This window comes from Leptopilina heterotoma, unplaced genomic scaffold (genome assembly GCF_015476425.1).
Source record: "Leptopilina heterotoma isolate Lh14 unplaced genomic scaffold, ASM1547642v1 Lhet_13, whole genome shotgun sequence".
NCBI lineage: Eukaryota > Metazoa > Arthropoda > Insecta > Hymenoptera > Figitidae > Leptopilina > Leptopilina heterotoma.
Window position 1 is genome coordinate 1,296,208 of NW_025110848.1, and position 27,928 is coordinate 1,324,135.

General features: G+C 22.8%; 1 protein-coding gene across 9 annotated transcripts in view; it reads right to left on the reverse strand.

Annotated features, from left to right (window-relative positions):
* Positions 1 to 848: 848 nt before the first annotated feature.
* Positions 849 to 27,928, reverse strand: part of LOC122512886 (hemicentin-1) — a 349,783-nt gene continuing 322,703 nt past the window's right edge. For 4 of the 9 annotated variants that reach the window (XM_043629012.1, XM_043629010.1, XM_043629011.1 and 1 more), the window contains 3 exons: positions 23,902 to 24,819; positions 12,114 to 12,853; positions 1,083 to 1,216 (listed from right to left, as the gene is read on the reverse strand). In XM_043629012.1, the coding sequence (XP_043484947.1) occupies positions 12,116 to 12,853; positions 23,902 to 24,819 (1,656 nt within the window). In that variant the 3' untranslated portion in view covers positions 1,083 to 1,216; positions 12,114 to 12,115. Of the gene's footprint in view, positions 1,217 to 12,113; positions 12,854 to 18,682; positions 19,061 to 23,901; positions 24,820 to 27,928 lie in introns of those variants that run through there. The other 5 variants (XM_043629015.1, XM_043629013.1, XM_043629016.1 and 2 more) reach the window with 5 other exon arrangements.

The window sequence follows — 27,928 nt, forward strand, 5'->3', positions numbered from 1 at the left end:
TTCATTCTTTTTTTTTTAAATAGAAACAATCTCTTCTTTATTCCTAATAATCTACTTGACAATAACAACAACAAAATTACCTGAGTAATGAAAAATAAGAAAAATATTTAAAATGAGAGTGTAATTAAATTATTTCAAAAATATTGAATAGTATTTGGAAGACGGGGGAGAAAAGTTTTTCTTTATATGAAAAAAAGAATTGAAAAATTTTCGGTTTTTCGTAAAAAGTGATTCTTCTTCTTTCTTTCTTTTTTTTTTGTAGAAAATTGTGGAAAGAGAATTGTCGCGATTGAAAAGGTATGTCCTTCATCTTAGACTATCGCCCTGAGACGTAGATATTAGATTGATCCCAGAACACACCTGGCACGGAAATAAATTTACGAGCATTCTAGTAAAAAACGATGTAACGTTTCAAGAAATACGTATTTTCCTTTTATTGAAAATTTCGATTTCAAGTTCTTTGAAATGCAATAAATTTTTACAAAACGAGATCGACGCTTTTGAACTCTATATTACTTTTCAATCAAATAAGAACTATCTTAAATTGTCACCGACAACCAAAGGAAATTCATGTTTCAAGTTAAATACAAAAAATAACGCTAAAATTCTCCTTTTAAGAAGAAAATTAATAATTTTCTTTCATTCATATTTAAATCTTTGAACTAAATGATAATTCAAAATTTAAATTATTATTTAAAAAAGAAAAACATTTTTCCTAATTTTATATTTAATTTAATCAAATTAAGATTGTTCAAAAATGAAAATTTTCAAAGAATTCAAAATTTGAAATTTAGAATAAAGATTTTCGTTAATTTTAATTTTTAACTAAGAATTGAAGAATGCTTGTGAATTTAAATTTTTGAATTCCGCGCTTATGTACAAAATATTATTTATACATATATATTTATATATTTATATTGATTTATTTATAATTATGTATAAAGTAGGCGACTTCATACCGATCGAGTCGTATTTATTTCCTGGTTGCGGGTATACTAAATGATGGCACTTTGAAGGACGTGTGAAAGGATCACTTTTACAGAAGTTCCTCGTTGTCGTCAGAAACGCCGTACATCTGTGGCCTTCGTTCTAACAGCTGCTGTTGTTGTTTTCGATTTTGTAGCAGAGCGATGCTTGCAGCTTTATAGTTTATAGGCCCATACGATCGGTAGTCCACATCTGCATAATCCAGGTCAGAAAATTCCGGCTTGAAAGGCTGTCAATCAAAAGTGAAAAAAAAACGAAAACAGAACAAAATTTTATTAATAAATTTTTATATGAATTTATAGGTTTTATGTATTAATTTATATTCACTTTATAATTAATTTATTTACAACTAGCAACAATTCGCGCGCTAAGCGCGCAGCTAACTTCTTGCTGCCTTTTTTTTAAATAAAATTAGCAATTTTCAAAATAATAGAATTTAAAAATTTTCTAATTTAAATTTTTGTTGAAAACACTAAAAAAAATTCAATTTTAGAAAAATTACAAATAATTGCAGAAATTTAATTATTTAAAAAAAAAATAAAATTTTTCTTAAAAAATTCAACTATGTTCATTTGAAACAATTCTCGTAAAAATCTTAATTATCTTTATAAATAACAAAATTCTTCTCCAAAGTTCAATTATTTTCATAAATGTTAAAAAAATTCTTGCCCTAATTTCAATTATTTTCAAAATTTTTTTTAATTTCAATGATTTTCAATATTTACTATTTTAATAAAATTTCACAAGAAGAATTCAATTATTTTCATAAATAATACAATTTTTGTAAGCAATTCAATTATTATTTTCATAAAAAATAATTTTAAATTTTAGAAAATAATAATTAAATTAAAATGATAAAAATAACTTTGATAAAGTTACAGTAACAATATTCTTATAATATAAAATAATGATTTTATCTCTCGGTCATTTTTAATTATCAGAAAACATGAAGAAATCGATCACTCCGAGTCTTCGATTCGGAGCAATCGATATCTTCATGTTTTATAACAAATACTTTTATAAGTTGTTTAATTTAAAAAAGGTTTGAATTTGAAATTTTTGAATGTCTTAATTCCTGTGGAAAATCCTGTTCCAAAAATAAGATTAAAAATAGGAATTGTGCAAATATTTTTCTTCTTTTTCTAAAACAAATTAATAATTTTGTTTAAAAAAATTGTGATTCATAAAGAAAAATAATGCAAAATAAATAAATTTTCTATTTCTTAATCACAGTTGTTTAACAATTTTCTAATTTTGTTTAAAAGTAAAGAACAAAAATCTGCATAATTTCAACTTGACAAAACATAATATTTAACAAAATTTTAGTCTTTTAATGAAAAGAAGTGAAAAAAATTCTGATGATTATTATTATTTTTCCATAGGAATTAAGATTTTAAAAAATTTTAAATTTAAACCTTTTTGAAATTGAACAAGTTTAAAAATATTGTTATCGAGAGATAGAATAATTATTTTATGTTATAAGAATATTGTTACTGTAATTTCTTCAAAATTGTTTTCATATATTCAATTATTATCTAAAATTTTAACTAAAATTCATTTTTAAATCAATTTTTATTCGAAAATGCTATGAGAATTCTATTATTTAAATACAAGAGTACATTATATAATTGAATGTTTCTTAAAATTTAATTCTTATAAAGAATTTTATTACCAAATTTTTAAATAATTGAATTATTTTGACGAATTTTAATTAAATTTTTAAGAATAGTTACATTTTTCAAGAAATTCGATTAAAATTGTATTAAAAAAAATTGAAATTCACCAATGAGTTTTATAATTTATGAAAATTATTTAAATTATTGAGAAAAACTTATAAAAAAAATTATAAATAATTGAATTCCTGTGAAATTTTTATTATTTATGAAAATAATTAAATGTTTGCATGCAATTTTATTAAAAATTTTCTTAAATAATTAATTTCTTTTAGATAGTTTTATTGAAATAGTAAAGATATTGAAAATTATTGAAATTAGGAAAATTTTTGAAAATAATTAAAATTTTTCCAAGAATTTTATTAAAATTTTTGAAAATAATTGAATTTTGAAGAAGAATTTTATTATTTATAAAGATAATTGAGATTTTGACAAGATTTTTTTTCAATTTTGAACATAATTGAATTTTGTGATAAGAATTTTATTACTTTTGAAAGTAATTGGACTTTTGCAATCATTTGTAACTTCTTCAAAATTCAATTTTTTTAGTGCTTTTAACTAAAATTTTTCTATAAATCCATTTTCTTTGATAATTAATTAAATATATATGTTAAAATTTTTTAAAAATCTAAGTTGTTTAAAATTTCTAATAAAACTTATTCAAAATTAAAATTTTATAAAATTTCAAATTGAAACCGTTTGAAGTTTACTTATTTATGAAAATTATAAACGCAACTCTTTTAAAATAGAAATAATTTTGAAATATTTAAGTAAAATTATACATTTATTAATTTGTAAGTCATTATTTTATGATAGTTTTTCAAGAATTAAGTTATTTAAAAAGAAATTATTTTCACAAATTGAAAAAATTGAAGGTTTTCCCTGAATTTCCTGTATAAGAATATATTATACACGGAAAAACCTTTGAGAAGTCTGTCTTCCCACTGTCACAAAATTTCGCTTCTCACTGCATGGAAAGTCTGATCGCCCGCCACTGGGTGCGTAGCATTACCGTTTTCGATAGACAAATTTCCCAAAAAGTTTAGAAAATTACAACTGCGTACGTTGGTCACCCAGTTTGGGAGTGCAGATGAACAAGTTTAGTGGTGGCGCTGACGCATAAGTTTCAGGTGAGCAGACTGCTTAAAGGTTTTTCCGTGTATTATAGTTATAATAATATTAAAACTATATTATAATTTATATTTTATTTTTATAAAAATAAATTTGAATTAAAAATTTTTAAGTTCTATTATAATATTATAAAAAAAATTATAATATTAACTAAATTTGTTTACTATAAATTTATTAAATTTTTTTAACTCATAATATTTATTAAATTCATCTACCACGTTTGTTTACTAAATATATTTACAACGTTTATTTTAGTAAATTTATTAACTATTTATACATTAAGTTAAATATTATAAAAAATTCAAATAAAAAATACTTTTGTTAATTTTTTTAAAATTTTAAACTATCTCATTAACAGAACAGTGTATATAAATATTTATGTTTCCTTAAAACTTTTCATAAAATTCAAAACTTCCAAAAGATATGAAATAAAATGAAAATTTCAAGCAGTTTAATTGAATAAGACTTGCAAATGAATTTTAAGTGAAAACAGAAAGCTCTTGTCAGACACGAAATTCATTTTAGTTTGTCATTTTACATTTTAGTTGTCGAGAAGTAATAATTTTAAAATCATTAAAAATAATTGAATTTCCTTTTTACTAAGTAAATTTTATTCGATAAATATTTCAAATTTCCATTTTGTGTAATTTATTTTCTAATTTAATAATAACAACAGAAAAGCATTTCTACTTTTTTTTTATATCCACATCTCTAAATTGTTAATTTTACAGCAATAAATATTTTAATAATTCCATTTTCCTGATTTAATAATATATTGACACAAATCTCTTTTCGAATTATTTTTTACCTCTATCGTTATGATTTATATATTTTTTTTATTTATATTTTTATTTTATTGAAATTTCCGTTTGCCTAACTTTTGATACGAACGGTAAAATAACATATTTTGGAGGTTTTTTTCAAATGTAAAACGTTTTTAAAAAAAATTTCTCTTTAACTGGAAGCACTCTGTTAATTTTTGTTTCGAGTTTCAAAAATTCATCAAATCAATTAAAAATGTTACGCTGACCTCAAAATATGTGTTGGTGTCTGTCGATTAAAAAAGCAAAGTTTAATGAAGATTTATTTTTTTTTCAATGAAACTCTGTTATATTGAAAGGCACTACACTTTAGTGATAAAAGGGAATGTGAATGAGAACACGTTTGTCACAAAGCTCAAAAGCCTCTCATAATTTATAAAACAAAAATATTCAAATTGTTTCCTATAATAGCCAACTACATTTTTAAATACACTTTCAATTAAAAAAAACAAAAATTGCAAGAGGAAAAAAATTCCATTATTTTTCAATTTTATTAAATATTTGCAATTTTCCAATAAGCGCAAATGATGATGAAATACTGTGTTGTTAAGTTCGAATTATAAAATGTTTTCACTTTTAATATCTACATCAATAAAGTGAGACTTTTATCTGTACATTGCTTGGAATTAATTATTTTTTTTTATAATTATAATTAAAATTTTGTATTTACTAAAACTGAAATTAGATTGATTTAAACAAGTGTAGTCTGACTATAATGTTTTTTATCTACTTTCGCTCAAGTGACTTATAAAAATAAACTGTCCGTCTGACTAAAATCTGTCCTCTACTACTGAAACTTAGTTTTAATAGACTCTTATAAAAATAAAATACTCGTCTGACTAAAATTTGATCTTTACTACTGAAAACTGAGTTTCACATACTTAAGAATTTATTCAGTCCGATTGAAACAAATTTTCACTATACTGCCCGACTATAATTTTCCAATACTACTGAAATTAAAAAAAATATTTTAAGCAATGTAAGGATAAAAATTTTAATTTTTCTCTATTTACGAAAAAATCCATCGAAGACAACCATCACAGCAATAGTATGATAATAAATTTTTCAAATACACTAAAAATAAACGTAAAGCAATATTTGGCATGTAAAAGAAAACTGAAATTTTGAAAGTTGAAAAATTTGTGTATCAATAAATGTGAAAGTTTACAGAAGTTGTACTTCACAAGTCGTAAAGAAAGTGGTTAATATTTAAGCGAAGCAAAGCAAGTAAGTATGGAAAGCGAACGAAATACGAGTTCTAGTGGATCGTTTCGCTATAAAATGTCTTAGAGTTTTATACAAGTTATATATATACTATATATATATATATAAATACATCATGAATAAAATGAAGTTGATGCTTATTTTTTCTTTTCCCTTCCTTTTTTTATTTTTTTGTTACAGAGAATCCTACTTGCACCTACTTGAGACCTTTTAATATATGCATTAAAAGCAGTTTACAAAAAGCTCTTAAAAGTGTCGTCGGCACGCCAAGTACACGGAAATGTAAAAGAAAAGTCAAATTGAAGTGGTAGGAGAGAAAAACGTGAGATGCACATTTTATGTTTACTTGCTGGACTGAAATGAAATCGCTTTTTTGATTCTAGAAAAACAAGAAGAAAGAAAGAACGAAAAAAAAGTACACACAGGTACGTCTAAAAATAAATGAATGGCAAAGAATGAAAGAGTGAAAAACTAGAATTCCCGATTCAACTACTTTCATACGAGAAAAAAAAAAAAGAAAAAAATTACAAAACCATTGTTGGTTTTTCAAGCATTGTGTGTATTAGCTTTTATTCCAAGAAAGCGCGTTGAAACGTAAGTTTGTTTAGAAAAGCAAAAAATTTCTCCGCATAAAATTATATACTTTATGTAGATGTATAATAGTATAAAAATTAGTTCTTTACGAAAAGAATAAAATTTTAAATTTTAAATTCGTTTTTAATTTTGAAATTCTCTATTCGCAAAGGCTTTTTCGTTTTTTTTATTAATAATCTCGTCATTCTTTAAAAACATTATTATTGGATAAATTTTTTGTTAACAAATTAATGTAAAAATTTTATTTTTAATAAATAATTAACGTTCGAATAAAAAAGATTTTTTTGTAACCCTACACTTGCACTTTATTTTCAAATCGCTCTCACTTCCATGTCACTTCACTTTCAAACCACAATTTCTTCACTTTGAAGTTAATTTAACTTCTCTTTCAAATCACTTTCACTTTTAATTTATTTTTAATTCACTTTCTCTTTTTTCTCTCATTTCACTTTCAAGTCACTCTCACTTCACTTTTAAATCACAATTACTTCACTTTAAAGTCACTTTAACTTCTCCTTCAAATCTCTTTCACTTTCATTTAATTTTTACTTCACTTTCTCTCTTTTCTCTCATTTCACTTTCAAGTCACTCTCACTTCACTTTTAAATCACAATTACTTCCCTTTAAGTCACTTTAACTTCTCTTTCAAATCACTTTCACTTTATTTTTACTTCACTTTCTCTCTTTTTTCGCACTTCACTTTTAAAGTTTTAAATCACGCTTTCTTCACTTTAAACTTTAAAGTCACTTTTGAATCACTTTTACTCTCACTTTAGTGTCACTTCACTTTCAAATCACACTTAGTTCACTTTAAAGTCACTTTCACTTCTCTTTTAAATCACTTTCACTTTCATTTCATTTTTACTTCACTTTCTCTCTTTTTCGTCACTTCACTTTCACTTTACTTTGTTTTCACTTCACTCTAACTTCACGTTTACTTGGAAAATTTTTAAAAATATTAGTAATAATAGTAATAAAAAAATAATAATAAATAGTAATGATAATAGTAATAATTGTTATTTTTATAAACTAAAAATTAATAATAAAATTATAATTAAAAATATATTTAAAAAACTATTTAAAATTATTATAGAAATAAACTAAAAGAAAGTAAAAGATTTATTTATATTATTAATGACCTTAATTTATTATTATTAGTTTTTATTATTATTATTATTATTTATTTGTAAGTTAATTAATTATTTCAGGATAAGTGGATCAAATTCGAAAGCATCTACTTCATTTTTCATGATATTTGAAAAATTCGTTTTAAATAGTCAACTCTAAGGCAGGTATAAGGATAATATTACCAATCAAATTAATATAGAACTTCATAATAATGATGTACCTACAGGTTTAGAGAGATGGCAACTTCTTCTAGTAAATATACGTGTTGCTCATTTTTCGTGGACCCTCCTATGAACAAATTGTGAGACACAATTAATTCACTATTATAATGGTTCTATGCTTAATTTAATTTTTATCTGATTATTTTTATTACCATTATTATTGAATATCCTAATATGATTAATTATCACATTGTGATATTTGAAAATTTGTTTTTGTAAGTATTGAAAAAAATAGAGATATGTATAGTATAGAAATAGAAATTTTTACATTAAAATTTACAATTTTTGATTATTTATTTAATTATTTTATTATTTAATTATTTATCGAGGCTTTTGAGTTTTGGTAAAGTTTGTTCGAAAATTTGTATTTGAGAAATTAATTAGCTATAAGTATTATTTTGATTTTATTAATATTTTCGTTATTTTTGAAAATTAATCAAATTAAATATCATTTCAATCCAATTATTAACCAATAATACTTTTCATTATTGAATATTTTTGCATTTTATGTTAAACATTAATTATTCTACACAGCAGTGCAGTAAAATGAATTTATTTTTATTTACAATAAAAATTAAAATTTCCTTTTTTAATAAATATTTATGGAATAAGTGATTCAATTATTTGAGGTGTTTGCAGTACAAAATTGATGAGAGTATTTATTATTTCTATTATTATTATTATTATTGACAATAAGGTAAAATGATAATTTTAGAAGGACATTGTATTGATTTTGAGATTTCGTTGGTTTCATGTGTAAGTGTAATAAAAATGAAGGGTAATAAATGGTAAAATAAAAGCAGTGCGATAATGATTTTAAAAGCAGTATTACATCGACGTGTACTGCCTGTGAGCTTTAGGGAGGTGTAATACAATTCTGTGTTACGATCGATTTTCTAAAATCAAGTAGAGTGAATGAGGTTTATCAGGTAAAGCTTGTTGCTTAAATAGACTTTCAACTCAAATTACTGTGAAATGCTAATTTCTGCTTCCTATTGCTCGATTGTGGAAAAAAACTTCTCTTATCATTGGATTTCTTTCTTGTTGCTATATTGCAATTTCACCTTTATTTAGTAGTTAAAAAAAAAAACTAAAAAAAAAAAAATAAAAAAAAAAAAAAAATAAAAAAATAAAAAAATAAAAAAAAAAAAAAAAAAAAAAAAAAAAAAAATTTCCAGGTTTTTAAACTTTTTACAATAATTACAATGTAATTAAAATATGATTATGATTGTATTTAATTAAGATAAGTAAAGAACATAAATATCATTTTTATATTTGTCATTATTTTTTTTTTTTATTATTTTTCATTTTTTAAAATGAAAGAATTTATTCGAAAATAAATAGAATGATATTAATTAAGGAAAGTGGTAAAAAATATTTTTAACTCTCCCAAACGTTTCAATTAAAAAAAAGGAATTTACGAATGTTTTTAATTTATAAAAATGTACCTTACATTTAATTTTTCCGCTATTATTCTGATAGTTTCAGTTTAATACTAAACAAAATGTTTGAGTTTGATATTGTTGTATTCGCTATTTTGAATTTTGCAAATTTGACTTTGGATTCGTCTTTAATGACCCTAAGAAAGTATATTTAAAATAACTTTCACACTTTTTTGATTATTATCCTAACAGTGTGACTAAAAGGTTTAAAAAAATGTGAAGTAAAAAAAATTAAACAGGGTTGCCACGCTTTTGCTCTTTTCAAATTTCCTGACTTTTCCAGGTTAAAACACAGAATTTTTCCAGGTTTTTAAAACGAAAATTATTCGAAATATCAATAACTTAATTATTAAAAAAAAAATTTAATAATTTTTTTTTTATAGGAATTAAGATATTAAAAAATTTGAAATTCAATAACATAAGAATATTATTATGAAACATGAAGAAATCGATCAATCTGAGTCTTCGACTCAGAGTCATGTTTTATAATAATTAAAACTTATAAATTTGTTACTGTAACTTCTTCAAAAATTATTTTCATCATTACGATTATTAACTTCTAGAATTTTCAACTAAAATTCTTCTTTAAGTCAATTTTTTTAAACTAATTTTAGAAAAAGTCTTTTGTGAATTTTTTAAATTCTTTTGTTTAAAATTTAATTTTTCGAAGTTTCGATTATTCTGACATTATTTAATTAAATATTATAGAAATTAAAAACTTCAAATAATTAAAAAAAATTTCATTAAACTTATGGAGAAAAATTAATTCTACAGAATTCTTAATTAAAAGTATGAAAAGTTCAAATTTCCAAAGATTTTAATTTGAAATTCATTTCTATATCAATATTTATTAGAAAATTTTTCGAGAATTCAATTATTTAATTATTAAAATAAATATTTTATTAAACAATTGAATGTTCCTTAAAATTAAATTTTCATGAAGAATTTTATCAACAAATTTTTAAATAATTGAATTCTCTTGACAAATTTTAATAAAATCTTTAAAAATAATTGCATTTTTTGAGAAATTTTATGAAAATTGTATTAAAAATAATTAAAATTCTACCAAGAATTTTATTAAAAGTTTTGAAAATAATTGAATTTCAGAGGAAAATTTTATTATTTATAAAGAAAATTCAAATTTTGACAAGAATTTTTGTAAATTTTTAAACACAATTGGATTTTTGCGAAGAATTTTATTAAAATTATTTTGAAAAAAATTGAATTGTTACGCAAAGAATTTCATTACAATTTTTGGAAGTAATTTTATTCTTTAAAGAAATTTAATTAAAATTGATTTAAAAATAATTAAAATTCTGACAAGAATTTTATTAAAAGTTTGGAAAATAATTGAATTTCAAAGAAAAATATTATTATTTATAAAGAAAATTGAAATTTTGATAAGAATTTTTGTTAATTATTAAACATAATTAGATTTCTGCGAAGAATTTTATTAAAATTATTTTGAAAAAAATGAATTGTTACGTAAAGAATTGCATTAAAATTTTTAGAAATAATTTTATTCTTTAAAGAAATTTAATTAAAATTGATTTAAAAATAATTAAAATTCTGACAAGAATTTTATTAAAAGTTTTGAAAATAATTGAATTTTAAAGAAAAATTTTATTATTTATAAAGAAAATTGAAATTTTGATAAGAATTTTTGTAAATTTTTAAACATAATTAGATTTCTGCGAAGAATTTTATTAAAATTATTTTGAAAAAAATGAATTGCATTAAAATTTTTAAAAATAATTGTATTCTTTAAAAAAGAAATTTAATTAAAATTGATTTAAAAATAATTAAAATTCTGACAAGAATTTTACTAAAAGTTTTGAAAATAATTGAATTTTAAAGAAAAATTTTATTATTTATAAAGATAATTGAAGTTTTGCCAAGAATTTTTGTTAATTTTTAAACATAATTAGATTTTTGCGAAGAATTTTATTAAAATTATTTTGAAAAAAATTGAATTTCTGAGAAGAATTTTACTATACTTCTAAAATAAACTGAATTGAGGAAAGTTTTTGAAAATAATTACAATTTTGCCAAGAATTTTATGAACATTTTTGAAAATAATTGAATTTCTGAGAAGAATTTTGAATTATTGAAATAATTGAAATTTTTCCAAGAATTTTATGAAAATTTTTGAAAATAATTAAATTTCTCAGAAGAATTTTACTACTTTTGAAAATAATTGAATTTCTGCAATCATTTGTAATTGCTTCAAAATTAAATTTGTTATCATAATTTGTTTTAGTGATTTTAACTAGAATTCTTCTATAAATCCATTATTTTTAATAATCAATTAAATACCTATATTTAAAAAAATTTAACTGATTTAAGAAGAATTTTAGTTAAAATTTTTTTTCTTTAAATCTAAGTTTTTTTGTATTGTTAATTAAATTCAATTAAAATTGAAATTTTATAAAATTTTAAATCAAAATCTTTTGAAGTTCATCTACTTTTGAAAATTGTGAACGCAATTCTTTTAAAATTGAATTAATTTTGAAATTAGATTTCAAGAATAAATTTTAGAAAACAATTTTCGAGTATTTCGATCAAAATTCCCTGACTTTCTTTTTAGGTTTTTTCAAGGTTTATAAAATTCCCTGACATTTCCAGGTTTTCAGGTGGCGTAGCAACCCTGTTAAATGAAGAAAAATTCTAATTAACTGAAATGAAAAAAAGAAGAAGAACTAAATTAAAAAATATCTTCTACAGAAAAAATATCGAAATTAAAAACCGAAAAAATTATTTATTAAAACAATTAAAATTAAATTAAATTAAAATGGAAACACAGTGTTAAAAAAACAAAAAGAACTCCACTGTCAGAAAAAATTGAACCAAAAGCAAAAATATAAAAAATGGAAGCTGGCATATATGACATACCTTTAAACATCGATCTCCTGACCGACATCGCGCAAGTTTAGTTCAGCGTACTGGGTGATCGAAGGCATCGACGGCGAACGAGCGTCTCTCGTACTCGTTGAATACCTCTTCGTCGCCTTATTTCTATTTTTAGTTAAACTTAAATCCGCGTAATGCATATTACCAGTCCCACCATTACCCGGATAACGATTAACATCAAAATCACGCTGCGATTGTTGCGTGATTAAATTTGGCCTCGGATAATCGGGCGGACATTCCGTTATCGCATCCTCATAATAATGTGGATACGATATTTTATAACTCTCCGGTATGCCCAATTCTTGTACACGATTAAAACTCGTTTCACTGTGATTTTCATTGGCGGCGCGACGCGAGTCTCCTCTTCTTTTTTGCTTACGATCGCCCCTTCCATGCTTGCGATATTTCCGACGATCATTACGTCGACCGGTTGACGATGAATTTGTTAATTGACGATCGTAAGTGAGATCGAGATCGTCCCCATGAACAAGGGATAGGGGAACACTGGCACTGCCATCGGGATGCATTAAGGAATGACGATTGTTAGTTTGAACGTAGGATGTCTGCAGGGGACTGACTACGGAGGAATGATAGAGGCTTCGTGCTATTGGCAGAGTTAGTTGGCTGGAACTGTTGCTCGGCATTGGATAGCCGTATTGTTGCATTTCCTGTTGCTGGTGTTGCTGATAGTGCTCTTTGTAGTCACATATACTGTTGTTGGTCTGCAACATTCATGGTTAGTTCCCTAGTGGGATGATATATGCTGAGAGATATGTTAGTATGTGTTAAATAGAGAAAAGGTGGCGAGAGTGTGGGGGGAGGGGAGAGAAGAGGATTTTCTCCTTCTATTGTTTGTATTATTATTATAATCTTCAAATAATTACCAATTATAGTTTCTTCTTTACATTTTTCAGAATTAAAAGTTACGATTTTCTCTATTTCTTTGCGACTGGAAAAAATTTATATGTAATAATCGTTTATTTTCTTCCGTCGTTGTACTTTGTTTGTTTTTTAATTTTTTTTTTGCTCGCATTTGATCTATAGTAAGTTTAATATAATTTATTTTTATTCGTAAAAATAAATTGTTATTTTTCATTGTTAAAATAAAGTGTTCTGATGATGGTGTTAAACCAAGATACCGAAATGTTGCACAAGTGAAATAAGTGTTTCATTTATCACTCTTCCGATAATCTATTAAAAACATAAACAAAATATTATATATTTTAACTATTCATGAAAAATTTAAAATATAGGAAAATTTATGATCAAAATTATAGACGAAATTCTAATCAAAATTGGTAAAAATATTCCGAACATTGTAAACAACATTGTAAATAGAATTGCAAACAACATCGAACACAAAATTTTAACCAAAATTGAGAATAACATTGTAGAAAGATAGTAAAAAAAAATTGAGAACAACTTTGCAAACTTGCAACTTTGCAAACAATATTAAAAATAAGATTCGAAACAAAATAGAAAACAATATTGAGAATAACATTTTAAACAAAATTAAGAAGTTGTAAAGAAAATTAAAAGCATAATTGAAAAACGTGTAGAGAAAACTAAAAACAATTTATTAAACAAAATTTTAATTAAAATTCTGTATAAGAATTGTGAAAAAAAATTGAAAAAAATTTAGAACAACATTATGAACAAAATTGAAAACAAAATTATAAACAAAAATGCAAATATTGTATATATTAAATATTGTAAATAAAATTAAAAACAACGTTGTATAGAATATTAAAAATAATATTTTGTAAAAAAAATGAAAAATAATATTGAGGACAACATTTTAAAATTGAAGACAACACCAAAAACTACATTTTAATCAAAATTCTGAACAAAAATTGTAAAAAAAATTTCAGAACAACATTGTGAACAAAATTGAAAACAAAATTGTAAACAAAAATGGAAACAATATATCACACCTAAAATTTTAACCAAAATTTAGAATAAAATAGTAGAAAGATTGTAAATTTTGAAAACAACGTTGTATACGTTGTATATTTTTAAAAATGAAAAACAATATTGAGGAGAACATTTTAAACAAAATTAAAACTTTGTAAACAAAATTAAGATCATATTAAAAAAAAAAAAAGAAAACTAAAAAAAGAAAAAACATTGTAAACAAAATTGAATACAACATAATAGATAAAGTTGTAAAAAATTAAAGACAACGCACAAAAATAAATTTTAATCAAAATTGTGAAAAAAATTTTTTGGAAGATTGAAATCGCATAATTAAAAAAAAATATTGTATAAACAAAACCCAGAACAGCATTGTAAACAACATTGTAAATCAAATTGAGAATAAATATTCTAAATAAAATTGAAGACAACATTGTTAATAAAGTTTTAATCAAAATCGTGAAAAAACTATAGAAACATGTTTTAGAAAAAAATTAAATAAATTTGTAAAGATAACTAAGAACAACGTTGCAAACAAAAAATTAAAAACAAAAATTGAAAACAAAATTGTAAACAGAATTGAGAAATAAAAACATATTGGAAAATAAAATTGAGAACAATATTTGAAATAAAATTGAAAACATGATTGTAAAAAGTATTGTAAACAAAAGTGAATTCAAAAATAAAAACGAGAAAAAAATTAAAAATATTATCATATCATAATTGTGATTGAAAATTTTCAACATAATTGAAAACAATATTGTAAACAAAGTTTTAGTGAAAATTGTAAATAAAATTGTGAAAAAATTTTCAACAAAATTAAAAAAAAACATTGTAAACAAAAACTAAGAGCAAAATTGTAATCAAAATTAAAATAAAACAATAAAAACAACGTTGTAAACACAATTAAAAAATGAAAATACATTTGAAAATTAAATTAAGAACAATATTATAAACAAAATTGAAAACAAAATTGTTAAAAACATTGTAAATAAAAAGTAAATATGAAATTGAAAATAACATTAAAAAAAATTAAAATATTATCATAAACAAAATTGTAATTAAAAAATTTTAAACAGTGATGTTTATCAAATTTGCTAAATTGTAAAATTAGAAAAAAAAGAATAAGTATCAAATAAATATGTAAAAATAAATAACTATTCAAATAAATAGGTGAATGAATAAATAGATAAACAAATAAGTGAACAAATAAATATTTTAAAAAAATATGTAAATAAATAAACAAATAGGTATAATGAAAAAAGTATAAATAAAAAAATAATAAAAAATAAAAATAATAAAAATAATTAATCAAATAAATAATTGAATAAATAAATACACAATTAAGTAAATAAATAAGTAAACAAATCGTTAAATAAATATGCAAACAAATAAGTATATAAATAAAGGAGAAAAAAATAAGTAAATAAATAATTTATAGACTTCTAAATACAAAAAAATTGCAATGAAAATAAAAATAACGTCAATTATTTTTATTCTCAATGAAATTTTTTCAGAATGAAACTAAAAATTAAATAAAAGAATTCCCAACGTTGGATATTTTTACAAATAAATTAATTTTCATTAAAGTAATTAAGAGTTCATTAACTGAATTTTATATTGACCTTCTTTCTCATTTTTCGACATTATCGAACTCAATATTACCAGAAGATAAGTTTCAATAACCCACACGCATAGAATTTTAACGCATTTTTTTAATTAAATATTTCTAAATTCCATAAATTCTTTTCTCTATCAAAAAATAAAAAAAAAATGTCAATTCCTCTTCAACATTAAATTCTCTAAATTTTATTGAAAAAAAAAATAATAAATACAAAACTCATTATTAATATACTATATATTTTGAATATAACCTGAAAAGGTAACTTTTAATGGAGTAAACTTTTGGAATGTGCATATAATACATGCATATATATATACATATATACTCATATAGACGAATACATATTTGTTGAAACAGTTCAAATGGAATTTCAACTCACTATAATAACTATGTACTTTGATTGAGATCTAACCACGTAGTGTAAAATTAATATCAACATAATAGAGCATCCAATTGAGATAGTTGATTAGGCATAGGTTGTTGTTACGAAGTTTCCGTTTGAGACTCTGATTAGAACCAAAGCGTAACTCGAGTTAGGCACTAATTATCACTGTGGACATGCATGATCATCTCTTGTCTCGAGTAACGCTGCTGCAACTTGCATTTCATCATGCTCAAAATTTACAGAAATTACGATTATTCATCTTATTCAAAATAACTGACAAGTACTCTCGCAAAGACATCCATTCATTCGTATATATATATGCTCCTATTTCTAAGTCACAAAGTGATGAAAGGTTCCAATCAGTTCAGGGACCGTCACGGAAATCAAATTTTGATTTCGTTACGATATTCCAAAACAAAACGAAATTATTAATGTATTTTGATTTTGATTCTGTAACGAAACAAAATTTACTTCCTATTTTGATTCTGATACTGTAACGAAACAAAATTTACTTTCTATTTTGATTTTGATTCTGTAACGAAACAAAATTCACTTCCTATTTTGATTCTGATACTGTAATACTGGAATTCGGTTTTCTTATAGAAACAGAAGTCGATTCGAATTCTACTTCAGATTTAGTATGTAAAAACGATATTATCTTCTGATATATTTGACATTTGCAACAAAATTTAGGTTCAATGAGACTTATACATGCGCAGTAGTATTTTATCAAAATTAAAACAAAAAAGAATTTTGATTTTGATATTGTAATCAAAACTAAATAGAATGGAATTTTGATTTTGATATTGGAACCAAAACGAAATAGAATGGAATTTTGATTTTGATATTGGAACCAAAACGAAATAGAGTGGAATTTTGATTTTTATATTGGAACCAAAACGAAATAGAGTGGAATTTTGATTTTGATATTGGAATCAGAACTAAATAGAGTGGAATTTTGATTCTGATACCCATATCCGAATCAAAACAAAAGTATTTTTTAATTTTGTTTTGATTCAGTGACGGTCCCTGAATCAGTTATAAAATGATGATAAATTAAATTAATTAAATTTTAAATTAAACTGAGCTTATAAAGTGTGTAAATATGTTTACAAGTTTCCAGGAAAATCTTTGAGATGATTATGTAATTTTATTTCTACTTTGACTTTTATTTTCATTTTCATTTTCACTTTCGTTTTGATACATTTTTTTTACTTTCACTTTCACTTTTATGAATTTTAATTTATATTTTATTTTCATTTTCACTTTAATAAGTTTTTATTTTTTTTCCTTCATTTTTACTTTTCTAGATTTTTACTTACACTTTGGACAGATTTTAATTTTCTCTTTCATTTTTATTTTCACTTTGACAAATTTATTTTACTTTCTCATCCATTTTCACATTAATAAATTTTTATTTTTCTTATTTGAATAATAAACTTTTAATTCTCACTTTCAGTTTGATGGGATTTTATTTTCATTTTGTTAAATTCTTATATTTACAGTTTCCCTCAAAACAAAAGTGATAACAAAAATTTATCAACTTTAAAGTAAAAAATAAATGTCTGTAAAAGAGAAATGCAGGTGAAAAAATTTCATCAAAGTGAAAGCAAAAAAATAAAAGTGAAAATGATAAATTTTATACTTTTATTTTTAGTTTGATAGATTTTTCTTTTCCTTTTATTTTTACTTTGACAAATTTTATTTATTTTCTCTTACATTTTTACTTTATTAGATTTTTATTTTCACTTTCATTTTCCCTGTGACAAATTCTTATTTTCACATTTATTTTCACTTTAATTAATTTATATTTTTACCTACATTTTTACATTGAATTTGATAGAATTTTATTTTCACTTTCATTTTCCTTTTCTCCTCGACAAATTTTTAATTTCATTTTCATTTTGTTATATATTCTTATTTTCAGTTTATATCGAATCAAAAGTGATAACAAAAATTTATCAACATTAAAGTAAAACATAAAAATCTGTAAAAATGAAATGCAGGTAAAAAAATTCCATCAAATTAAAAGTAAAAAGTTAGAGTGAAATTGAAAATGAACGTCAAAGTGAAAATAAATCTAAAAATGAAAATTAAAATCAAAGTGAAAGTGAAAATCAAAGTAAAAATGAAAATTAAAGTAAAAGTGAAAGTCAAAATTAAAATTAAAGTGAAAGTGAAAGTGAAAATGAAAGTGAAAATAAAAATTTATGAAATTGAAAATCAAAATATAAATCTATCAAAGTAAAAGTGAAAATGAAAATCAAAGTAAAAAATTAAAATGAGAATAAAAATCCATCAATGTGAAAGTGGAAATAAAAATAAAAAGGAAAATCAAAGTAAAAATGAAAGTCAAAGTAAAATGAAATTACATAATCGATCTCCTGGGTAATTAAAAAAAAAAAATGTTGTCTCCATAACGGTTACTAATCAACTATTTATAAATAACAAACCTCAGCAAATCACGCGACGAGGAATTAGAAAAAATCTCATTAAATCAACTATGTGGTAATTATTTGAAGATTTCTTTTGTTTTTTTGTCTTTTTTTAATTATCCTTTTTAAATTAATGAATGAAAGGAAATAAAGAGAGAAGAAATGTTAAAATGGCGAGTATTTGGAAACTTACTTGAGGCGTTGACATGCATACTGGCGGTCCCTACACAGATGCCGGGATCCAGCTTAGCGGGCAAAACATGATTTCCGATTAAAACTCGGAGACCTTCTACTTTTCCTACTTTTTTTTTTTGCTTGTGTATGTGTGTGCTGTCTTACTTCTAGGTTTTACATATATATATATATAGCGAGAAATCCGATGCTCTAAATTTTTATATCTATATATATACGTGTGTGCGCGCTAGACTTTTGGCTGGTGCGCGAGGCAGCAATTTTTTTTTTTTTTTTTTTACAAAAAACTTTTGTAACGTTCGGACACTCGCTACATATCGGGACCGCTTCCTCTCCAAACACTAATACTCAAGTGTGCGGACCGACGTTCCGTTTCTATCTGCAAATATAATCAGCAGTCAGCTATAAAACGCTCCCGTTTACCTTCTTCTTAAAACATTTTTAAGAAAGAAAAAAAAAAATTTCCGCGACGAAATTCTTTCTTATTCCATCGAGAGAGAAAAACTCGTTTTTTTTGCCTTTTTATAGGAGAAATAGAAAGTCGATTCCCTCGACTCGATTCGATGAGGTAAAGCAATTTACCGAATCTTTGAAGAAGTTAATATTTTGAACTAAAGCCGAGGAAATCGTAATTTAATGATTAATGAACTTTTAATGGAAAAAAATGTATTATTCACGTTAGTTTGAAAAGACATTTTTGAATTAGAGAGAAATTGACAATTTGAATTTTCAATAATTTATTTTCACTTTTAGGAAAAATTTGCTTTTTGGACAAAAAAAAAAGAAAAATTAATTATTCTTTGTAAGATTCGTTTTTTATTTTTATTAACAAGTAAAATATCCAAAAAATAAGAAAAAGGAAAATTTATTTAGAACGAAATCGTTAAACTGATTATAAATTAATTACCCTTTCAATCAACTAAATTTATACTCGAAATTGATTAATTTAAACGAATTGTAAATGAAATTTATCTCTTTTATTATAGTAAATCAACTCTTAATTTATATATTTAAATAAACCATTTAATTAAATTGACTGATTAAATAAAAAATACCAACAATTCTCATCGAAAGAATGAAGTTTATTAAAAGAATTTAATTATTTCAGTATTTATATTTGAAAGCTCAAATGAATAATTATGAATAAAAAAGTTTTATCTACTTTTTATATACTTAAAAAAAAGAGATGAAAAGAGAGTTCTTTATTATTATTTTCATTTTTGAGTTAAAAGCGTAACATTAATGGTATTATTTTTTTTTAAATGTGTTTATTACTGTTTTAACCGCCAATGAAATATGTCATTTGGAATTTTACTAGCAACGTGTAAAAATTACTTGTATACATGTTGAGTGAATGGTAGAGTGGATTGTAAAAGTGGACAATACCCTAGTATTATAGCAGTCGCAATAACCTACGATGGAAACAGAAGAAAACAAATAAAGTGCAAATGAAATAGTAGAGAGTGTAAATGACGAGAATTTATAAAAAAAAAATGTATTTTTATGCCTTCTAAGAATTTAATAGACATTGGAAAAAAATTATTTTTTATCACGAAAAATGTGTACTTATTCTTACAAATTTAAAATTTAAAATTAAAAATTAGAAATCAATAAAGAAATAACAAATAAAAAATTTACCTAAAGCAAATTTATTTAAATCAAAAGTAGAATTTATTTAAATATTAAATTACATCTTTCTGACACTTGTAAAGATTCAATATCTGTAAATTGCAAATTATTTCTTGTTTTTTCTAGAAAAAAATATTTACTACGAAAATTTTCCAGCAAGTAGTAAAAATAGTTATTAGTCAGACAGAAATGTATAACAAATTTTCCAAAACTGAGAAATCAGTAGAAAACCGTATTTACAATCGCAGACACAGTCTATTAAATTTGTTTACTCCTCGAATCAGTGGAGATAGATAATTTAAGTCAGACTCAAAGTTTAACGTATTTTACTTCACTGGATAAGTAGTTGAAGTAATTTTTAATCACACGATACATCTAAACTGTGTACTTTTAGAACCAAGTAGTAAAAATAAATTACAGTCAGACGTAAAGACTAAACACTTTAAACTTCATGTCTGACCGTAATTGATTTCTACCACTGTGATTTTTTTAAAAATTTATAATTAGTAAAAAAGTTGAAAAATCATTCGCGGGGTATATAGAGTCTGTTATCTCCAATATCAATAGTATCGGAAAAATTAAATCAGTCAAAATTTTTAATATTTTAAATTTTTAACCTTATGAGTTTCAGTAGTGTAAGTCAATTTTGGTCAGACATTTCATATCTTATTGTTGCACTTTTATAATCAGTACTAGAAATCAGATTATGGTCGGACGTAATGTAAAAAAATTATGGCAATTAGAATCAGTAGTAAATGACGATTATAGTCAGACTCAGTAGTAAAAACAATTTTTGTCAGACCGAAAACTGATAATTCTTGATATATAAAAATGAGTTCGACTGAACGTGAAAAATCTTATAGCTTTGAAATTAAGTAACAAAAGAAAGTGTCAGTAAGAGGCAATGTAAAAAGTTCTCTCCACATTTTAAAATTAAAAAATTTTAATTCTTGCTCATAAATGTAAAGTGAGTGAAGAATATAAATTTACAATTAATTATAATAAATAATTAAAAGAATTTATTAGTTTCTATTGTTTCGAATATTTTTTTTCAATTCTAATTATCTTGATTATAAAAAAAAATTGTATATAAAACAAAAACAAAATATAGATTTATTTGATAGTAAATTGGATAATAAAGAATTTCAAATTCCATGCATAAAGTTTTGGTATTTTTCTCAATTGATTGTTTATAATCAGGGTTGCCATTAAGATTTCATTTTTATTTTATTGATTTCCCGACTATTTCCCAATAATTTGAAACTTATAATTAGTTTTTTTTTTATTAACTTTTTCCATGAATAAAATGTGTCTAAATCAAAATCAAATCATTCTTTGAATATTTTTAAAAACTAATCCTTTGTTGGAATTAATTCTGATTCTTACTCTAAAAATTATTTTGAAAGAATTAAATATTTCAATAATTTTTTATTTTAACTTTTAAGTAAATAATTTCTACAGAGTCTAATTAAAATTCTTCTAAAACTAATTCTAAATCAATTATTTTCAATAATTTTAAGCAACTTCTTTGAAATCTTCATTAAATTTGAAAAAAAATTCAATAGTTTTCCTGAAAATATCAAATTGATACCAAAGTGAATCAAATTAATATCAAAAATTTGGATTAATTTCTTATTTGATCCACATTTTTGGTAAAAATTCTTTGCAAATTGATACTTTTAAGTAAGCAGTGAATTAAGACAAAGGAAAAAAAAATAAGAAAAAAAAAGAATTTTTTTTTTAAATTCATTACCTATGTTGAAATGTGAAAAAAAGAATTGAAATAAAAATGAAATAAAAAACTATAACAATATTTTATAGTAAATTTAATTGTCTTATATTTCGTTATTTTTAATTTTAAAATTGAATAAATTTTCATTGAAGTAATTAAATAAATTAAATAAAATTAATAAATTAATAAATAAATAAATAAATAAATAAATAAATAAATAAATAAATAAATAAATAAATAAATAAATAAATAAATAAATAAATAAATAAATAAATAAATAAATAATAATAATAATAATAATAATAATAATAATAATAATAATAATAAATAATAAATTAATGAATAAATTAATTAAATTAAATAATTAATTAAATAAATGTTTCAAAAAATAGTTTAAAGTATGTAGATTAAATGTGTATAGAAGGACAGAATGGCATCTTGTTTGATTTAAAAGTTATTTAAATTATAAAGTCATTGTGTTTTACATTGAATTAAAAATGAGATTAATTTTTTCGAAATATATTATTAAAAATTTTTTTAAAATTGAATTCTTTCATGAAATTTTATTAAAATTGTATTAAAAATAATTGAATTTTTGCAAAGAATTTTACTATTTATAAATATAATTGAATTTTTCGAAGAATTTATTAAAATTTTAGACAATAATTGAATTTTTTCGAAAATAAAAAAATGAATTCTTTTGAATATAATTGAATTTTTGCAAAAAATTTTACTATTTATAAATATAATTGAATTTTTTCAAAGAATTTACTGAAGTTTTAGAAAATTAATTAAATTCTATTGAATTTTTTTTTAAAAACGAATTAAGAAAAAAATTAAATTCTTTATTTAGAAATTTTTTTGAAAATACTTGAATTTTTGCAAAAAATTTTACTATTTATAAATATAATCGAATTGTTTCGTAGGATTTATTAAAATTTTAGAAAATAATAGAATTTTTGCGAAATATTTTATAACGAATTAAGAAAAAAATTGAATTCTTTCGTGAAATTTTTTGAAAAGGAATTAAATTTTTGCAAAAAGATATGAATATTTAAAAAAAATAATTGAATTGTTTTGAAGGATTTATTTATCGAAAATTAATCCTTTTCAATTCAATGTAAAACACAATGACTTTATAAATTAAATAATTTTGAAACCATACAAGATGCCATTTTGTTCTTTGGCACATATGTATAATATACATACTTTGAATACTATTTTTTGAAATTTTCGAAAATTTTTTAAATGTTCGAAGGTCTATAAAAATAGACGCAAAACTTTCGTTTTTAATTATTTTAATAAAAATTTATACGATTTTCAAATTAAAAATAACCAAATTAAAGACAATTAAATTTGCCATTAAAAAGAGATGTAATTTTTTTTATTTCCCCCTTTTTAATGATGGAAAAATGTGCGAAAAGAATTAAATATTTTTGAATATTTTTAAATTATCGCTAAAACAGAAAGAAGCGTATAGAATTTTTTCAGTAACTCCACAAGTTTTTGCAATATTTTCCAAAATACTTTTAGATAATTTTTCTCTCTCTCTCTCTCTCCTGGCAACCCTGATTTTGTGTTATTAAAAAAAATAGTAAAATTATTACAGACAAAATAAGTAGTATACTAAATAATATTTGTATGTGCTTGTGTTTATCGTTGATTTAAGGGTGATAATAAACATGAAAGTTTCGCGTGAAGGGACCGGCGCTCGACGAAAAGCGCATCCGGCCAGGCGAGAAATGAGAAGGCGAGAGAACATAGAGATATGATGTAAGGTAAAACGACTTTGCGGTCGCAATATTTGCGAGTGTCGGAACGCGAAGGAGCGTGTTAAATAATATTAGCGGGCGACAAACCTTGAGCTTGCAGGCAGTGGCGCTTTTCTCAGGAAATACAGGAGGAGGAATATTTTGGTATGTATGTTCAATGGGATTTGTTTTTCTTGTTCTTGGCGCTGGCACTGGTGGCGTTATTCTCGTTGCTGTTGCTATTGCTGTTGCTGTTGTCATCGTTAATATCTTTGCCTTCTCTTCTTTCTTTATACGTAAAATTTCTTTTTTTCCACATTTACTCCTCTTTTCACCACCAATTAATTGTTTATCGATTCGTTTTGAATTTAATTCAGAACTCTGGATTACATCATCATCAATTTTGTTTCGATCATCGATTTTTGTAATTTCAAAATTAACACCTTCATCGGAAGGAATGAAATTAATTTTATTGTTTCGCTTCGAATGAATTCTTTGTGAATTGGTGGAATGAAGTGTCGATGAGGAGGAGGAGGTCGATTCAATTGTTTCAGTCTTCTTAATGGTTTCAGTCTTGATTATTTCTGATTTGATTGTCTCGCGGGATGAGCGTGTTAGTGTTGACGTTGGTGTACATTCATTTGATCTTATTGAAGTGGCAATTGTACTTGTACTACCTGTTTTGTGTGGACAACTTTTATATATTGGTATTGCGTATAGTTGAAAATTACGATTAACAGCCGATGCCTCGTGCTTTCGACATAATCTTAATGAATAAAATTGTGAGTGTCGGTGTTTTCTGCGACGTGGTTTCAATGTATTGTATTTTAATTCGGGTGAATTACTTCGGGGCATATTATGAATGCTATAGTGTGGACCCAGGTGACTTCTTGTTGATTCGTAGCCGGAACTGCCACCGCAGAGGCTGGTCGTTCTGCTTAACGGCCGCGAGGAACATGGCGAAGTCGTGGTTGAATGCAACGTGCCATGCAAAGCCGAAACTTGGGCAAACTTAGGAGAAACCAACTAAAACAAATGCATGGTCGTATAACGACCAACTACGTTGAAAGCATTTTGCTTGCTCTTACCTTTACTCTCCCTCTTTCTCTCTCTATTTTACTCCCTTTCTCTCTCTCTCTCTCTCTCTTTGTGAGACTCGTCATCATTGTGGCCAAAACTTGACGTCAATTTCTTATCAGTTTAAAACTTTACAAGCTTTCATAGATATTTAACTTTTGTATAAATTCGTGTTGTTTTCCTCATTCTTCAGTATTATTAACAAAACTTAATGGTAACCAAACATTCAATTATATTTTTCTTCTTATAGCAAAAATAAAATTAATTTTATAATCAATACTAATACACTGAAAAAAATAATAGTCAGAATGTGTTTTTTTATTTAGGCAATTTTTGCCTAAGTATACAAAACCAATATACGCAAAGCAATTGTTTCTTTAAAAAAAAAACGCAATTTTTCCCCTTAGTTCACAGTTTTTCTAAAGATATCAAATTGAGACAAAAAAACGTATCAAAATTGTTGCGAAGCAACGTTTTGATACGTTTTTTTGCCTCAATTTGATATCGTTAGAAAAACTTTGGATCAGTAAAGTCAGGGAAATGTCAGGAAAAAAAATTTTTCTCAGTGAAATTAAAAAGCTATTTTCGACTTATTTTCAAAAATTGAGACATTTTCGACTTTTCTTCCAAACATTGCAATAAAATACACCAATTTTTAGTAAAAAAAAAACTTATTTTAATTGCAACTTATTTTAATTTTTATAATGCAAAAAATAACTGTAAACAAATCTTTCAAAAATTGTTTTTGAATCATTTTTTAACATAATTAAATTTTTCAAATACATCTACAATAAAAATCTTTTTGAATAGTTAAAATTTGTAAAATTTAATTGAAAATAATTTATTTATTTCAAGTGTTTATTTCCAATATTTCAAAATTTAATTTTTTGAAGAACTTTAATTGAAAAATTTGAAAATAATTGAAATATCAAAAATTTTGATGAAAAATCTTTAAAGGTAAATTTAAAAATGAAAATTAATGAAAATTGGCTTCTAATTTTTTAAAATTCAATATTTTCAATTATATATTTCCGAAAATTCAAATACACACAAAAATTATAACATTTTAGAATTATTTTTAACATTTTGGAGAAAACAATCATGTTCAAAATTTTTAATTAAAATTCATCAAAAAATTAATTAGTTTTTTTTAAAAGTGTACAAAAATACTTTTGAGAACTTTAATTGTTTTCGAAAAATTACATTAGAATAATTATAAAAAATTAATTCTTCGAATTGTTTTATCATAATTTTTTAAGATTCAATTACCTTCGAACAAAATAAACTAAAATTTTTTAGACTAATTAAAATTTCAGAGAAATCATTTTTAATTAAAATTCTTCAAAAATATGATTATTTTTTTTTAATTTTTTAAAAACTCAATTATTTTGAAAAAATTTTATCTTTTAATTGTATTTAATAGATTTTTCCAAATTTCAATTATTTTTTAAAAGATTTGACCAAATTTTAATTTTTTGGGAATTTTTTAGTTGTAAGTAATTGTAAAAATATTGTCTTTCAAAAATTATTTAGAAATAATTTAAAAAAATTAATTTTAAGAATTTAAAAAAATTAATTTTAAGAATTTCTTTATTAAAATTTTTTGAAAATATTCTACCTCAATATATTTAATAAGAAAAATGGACAGTTTCAATTATTATAAAAAATTGAATTTTTGTATTGAAATAATTGAATTCTCGTAGAACTTTCGGAAAATTATTAAAAATGATATATATTATTAAAATTCTTTTATTAAATAAAATGTTAACCACATTCTACATAGTTACGAACTTTCTCTCTTCTTCTTTCTTTCAGAGAGAAAGCATATAAATTTAATTAGCTCGTCAGAGTAGAGAAAATATTTCGAAAATAGAGAGAAGAAATAAACTATTGACTTATTAATCAATAATCAGTGGGTAAATTATAAAATATCAAACGAGTTATTAAAAATATTAAATTATAATTCCAGCTAAAAATATTTTTTTCAATAGATGAGTATTTAAAAAACATGTAATTTGCTCTTGTAGAGATTAATTCTTTTTTAAAAAAATATAAAAAATTATTATCTTTAATTGTATCAGTAAAAGAAAGGTATTTTTTTTAAATAATACCTTTCTTTTTCTGATGTTTTTTTATACAATTTACAAATAAAAATATAACCATAAGCCCTACTATTTAAATATTTACATGTCAATTTTCTTTAACTTCCTATAAATAGTATAAATAATAAATAATAAATAAATTATTTTAAAACAATCAATTAAAAATAAAAATGTCAAACAGAAAAGGAAAAAAAATCAATGTTTGCATATTGGAAAAATAAAATAAATATGTTACGAAAAATAAATTTGTTTGATATCATAAATCATAAAAAAAAATTTGTCAGTATAAATAACGAAATATAGAAGAAATAAAGAGTTTAACTTTAAAATATATATGTGTATAAAAATATAAATGTTCTATACCAAGAAATATCAAAAAAATTCATTGAAATTGTGGAAAATTAATAAAGATGAAATTTAAACGTCAAATAAATATGGTTGAGTGAAGTACAAATGCATGATTTTAAAGTAAATACACAAATTTTATTAAAAATAGATTGAGATGTATAGGAGAATTATAATTTTCATTTGAAAAATATATAAATTTTTAAAAAATATAAATAAATGTAAAAAATATAATTTTTAAATCAAAATAAAAATTTCTTGAAGAAAATAATAAATAAATTAAAAATAAATATAATAAAAATATTATATAAATAATAAACATTAAATATAAGTATAGGTGAAAGTATTGGTGAAATTCAAAATAAATACAGATGTTTAAATAGTAATGAATATGTAAATTAATTAAATATACGCTCGTTGAAGGAAAACAAGACGAATTTTTTTAACTTAAATTAATTACAGTAATTTCGAGTTTAATAAAGTAGAAAAAAAAAATTCTTGAAATTTACCTTTGAGTCAAGTAGTGACCACAAAATTAAGTTCCTCCGTGCACTGTTGTTGTTTATTTTTGTCGCACACAATATTTTTCAAGCGTATTGCCGTAATAATAA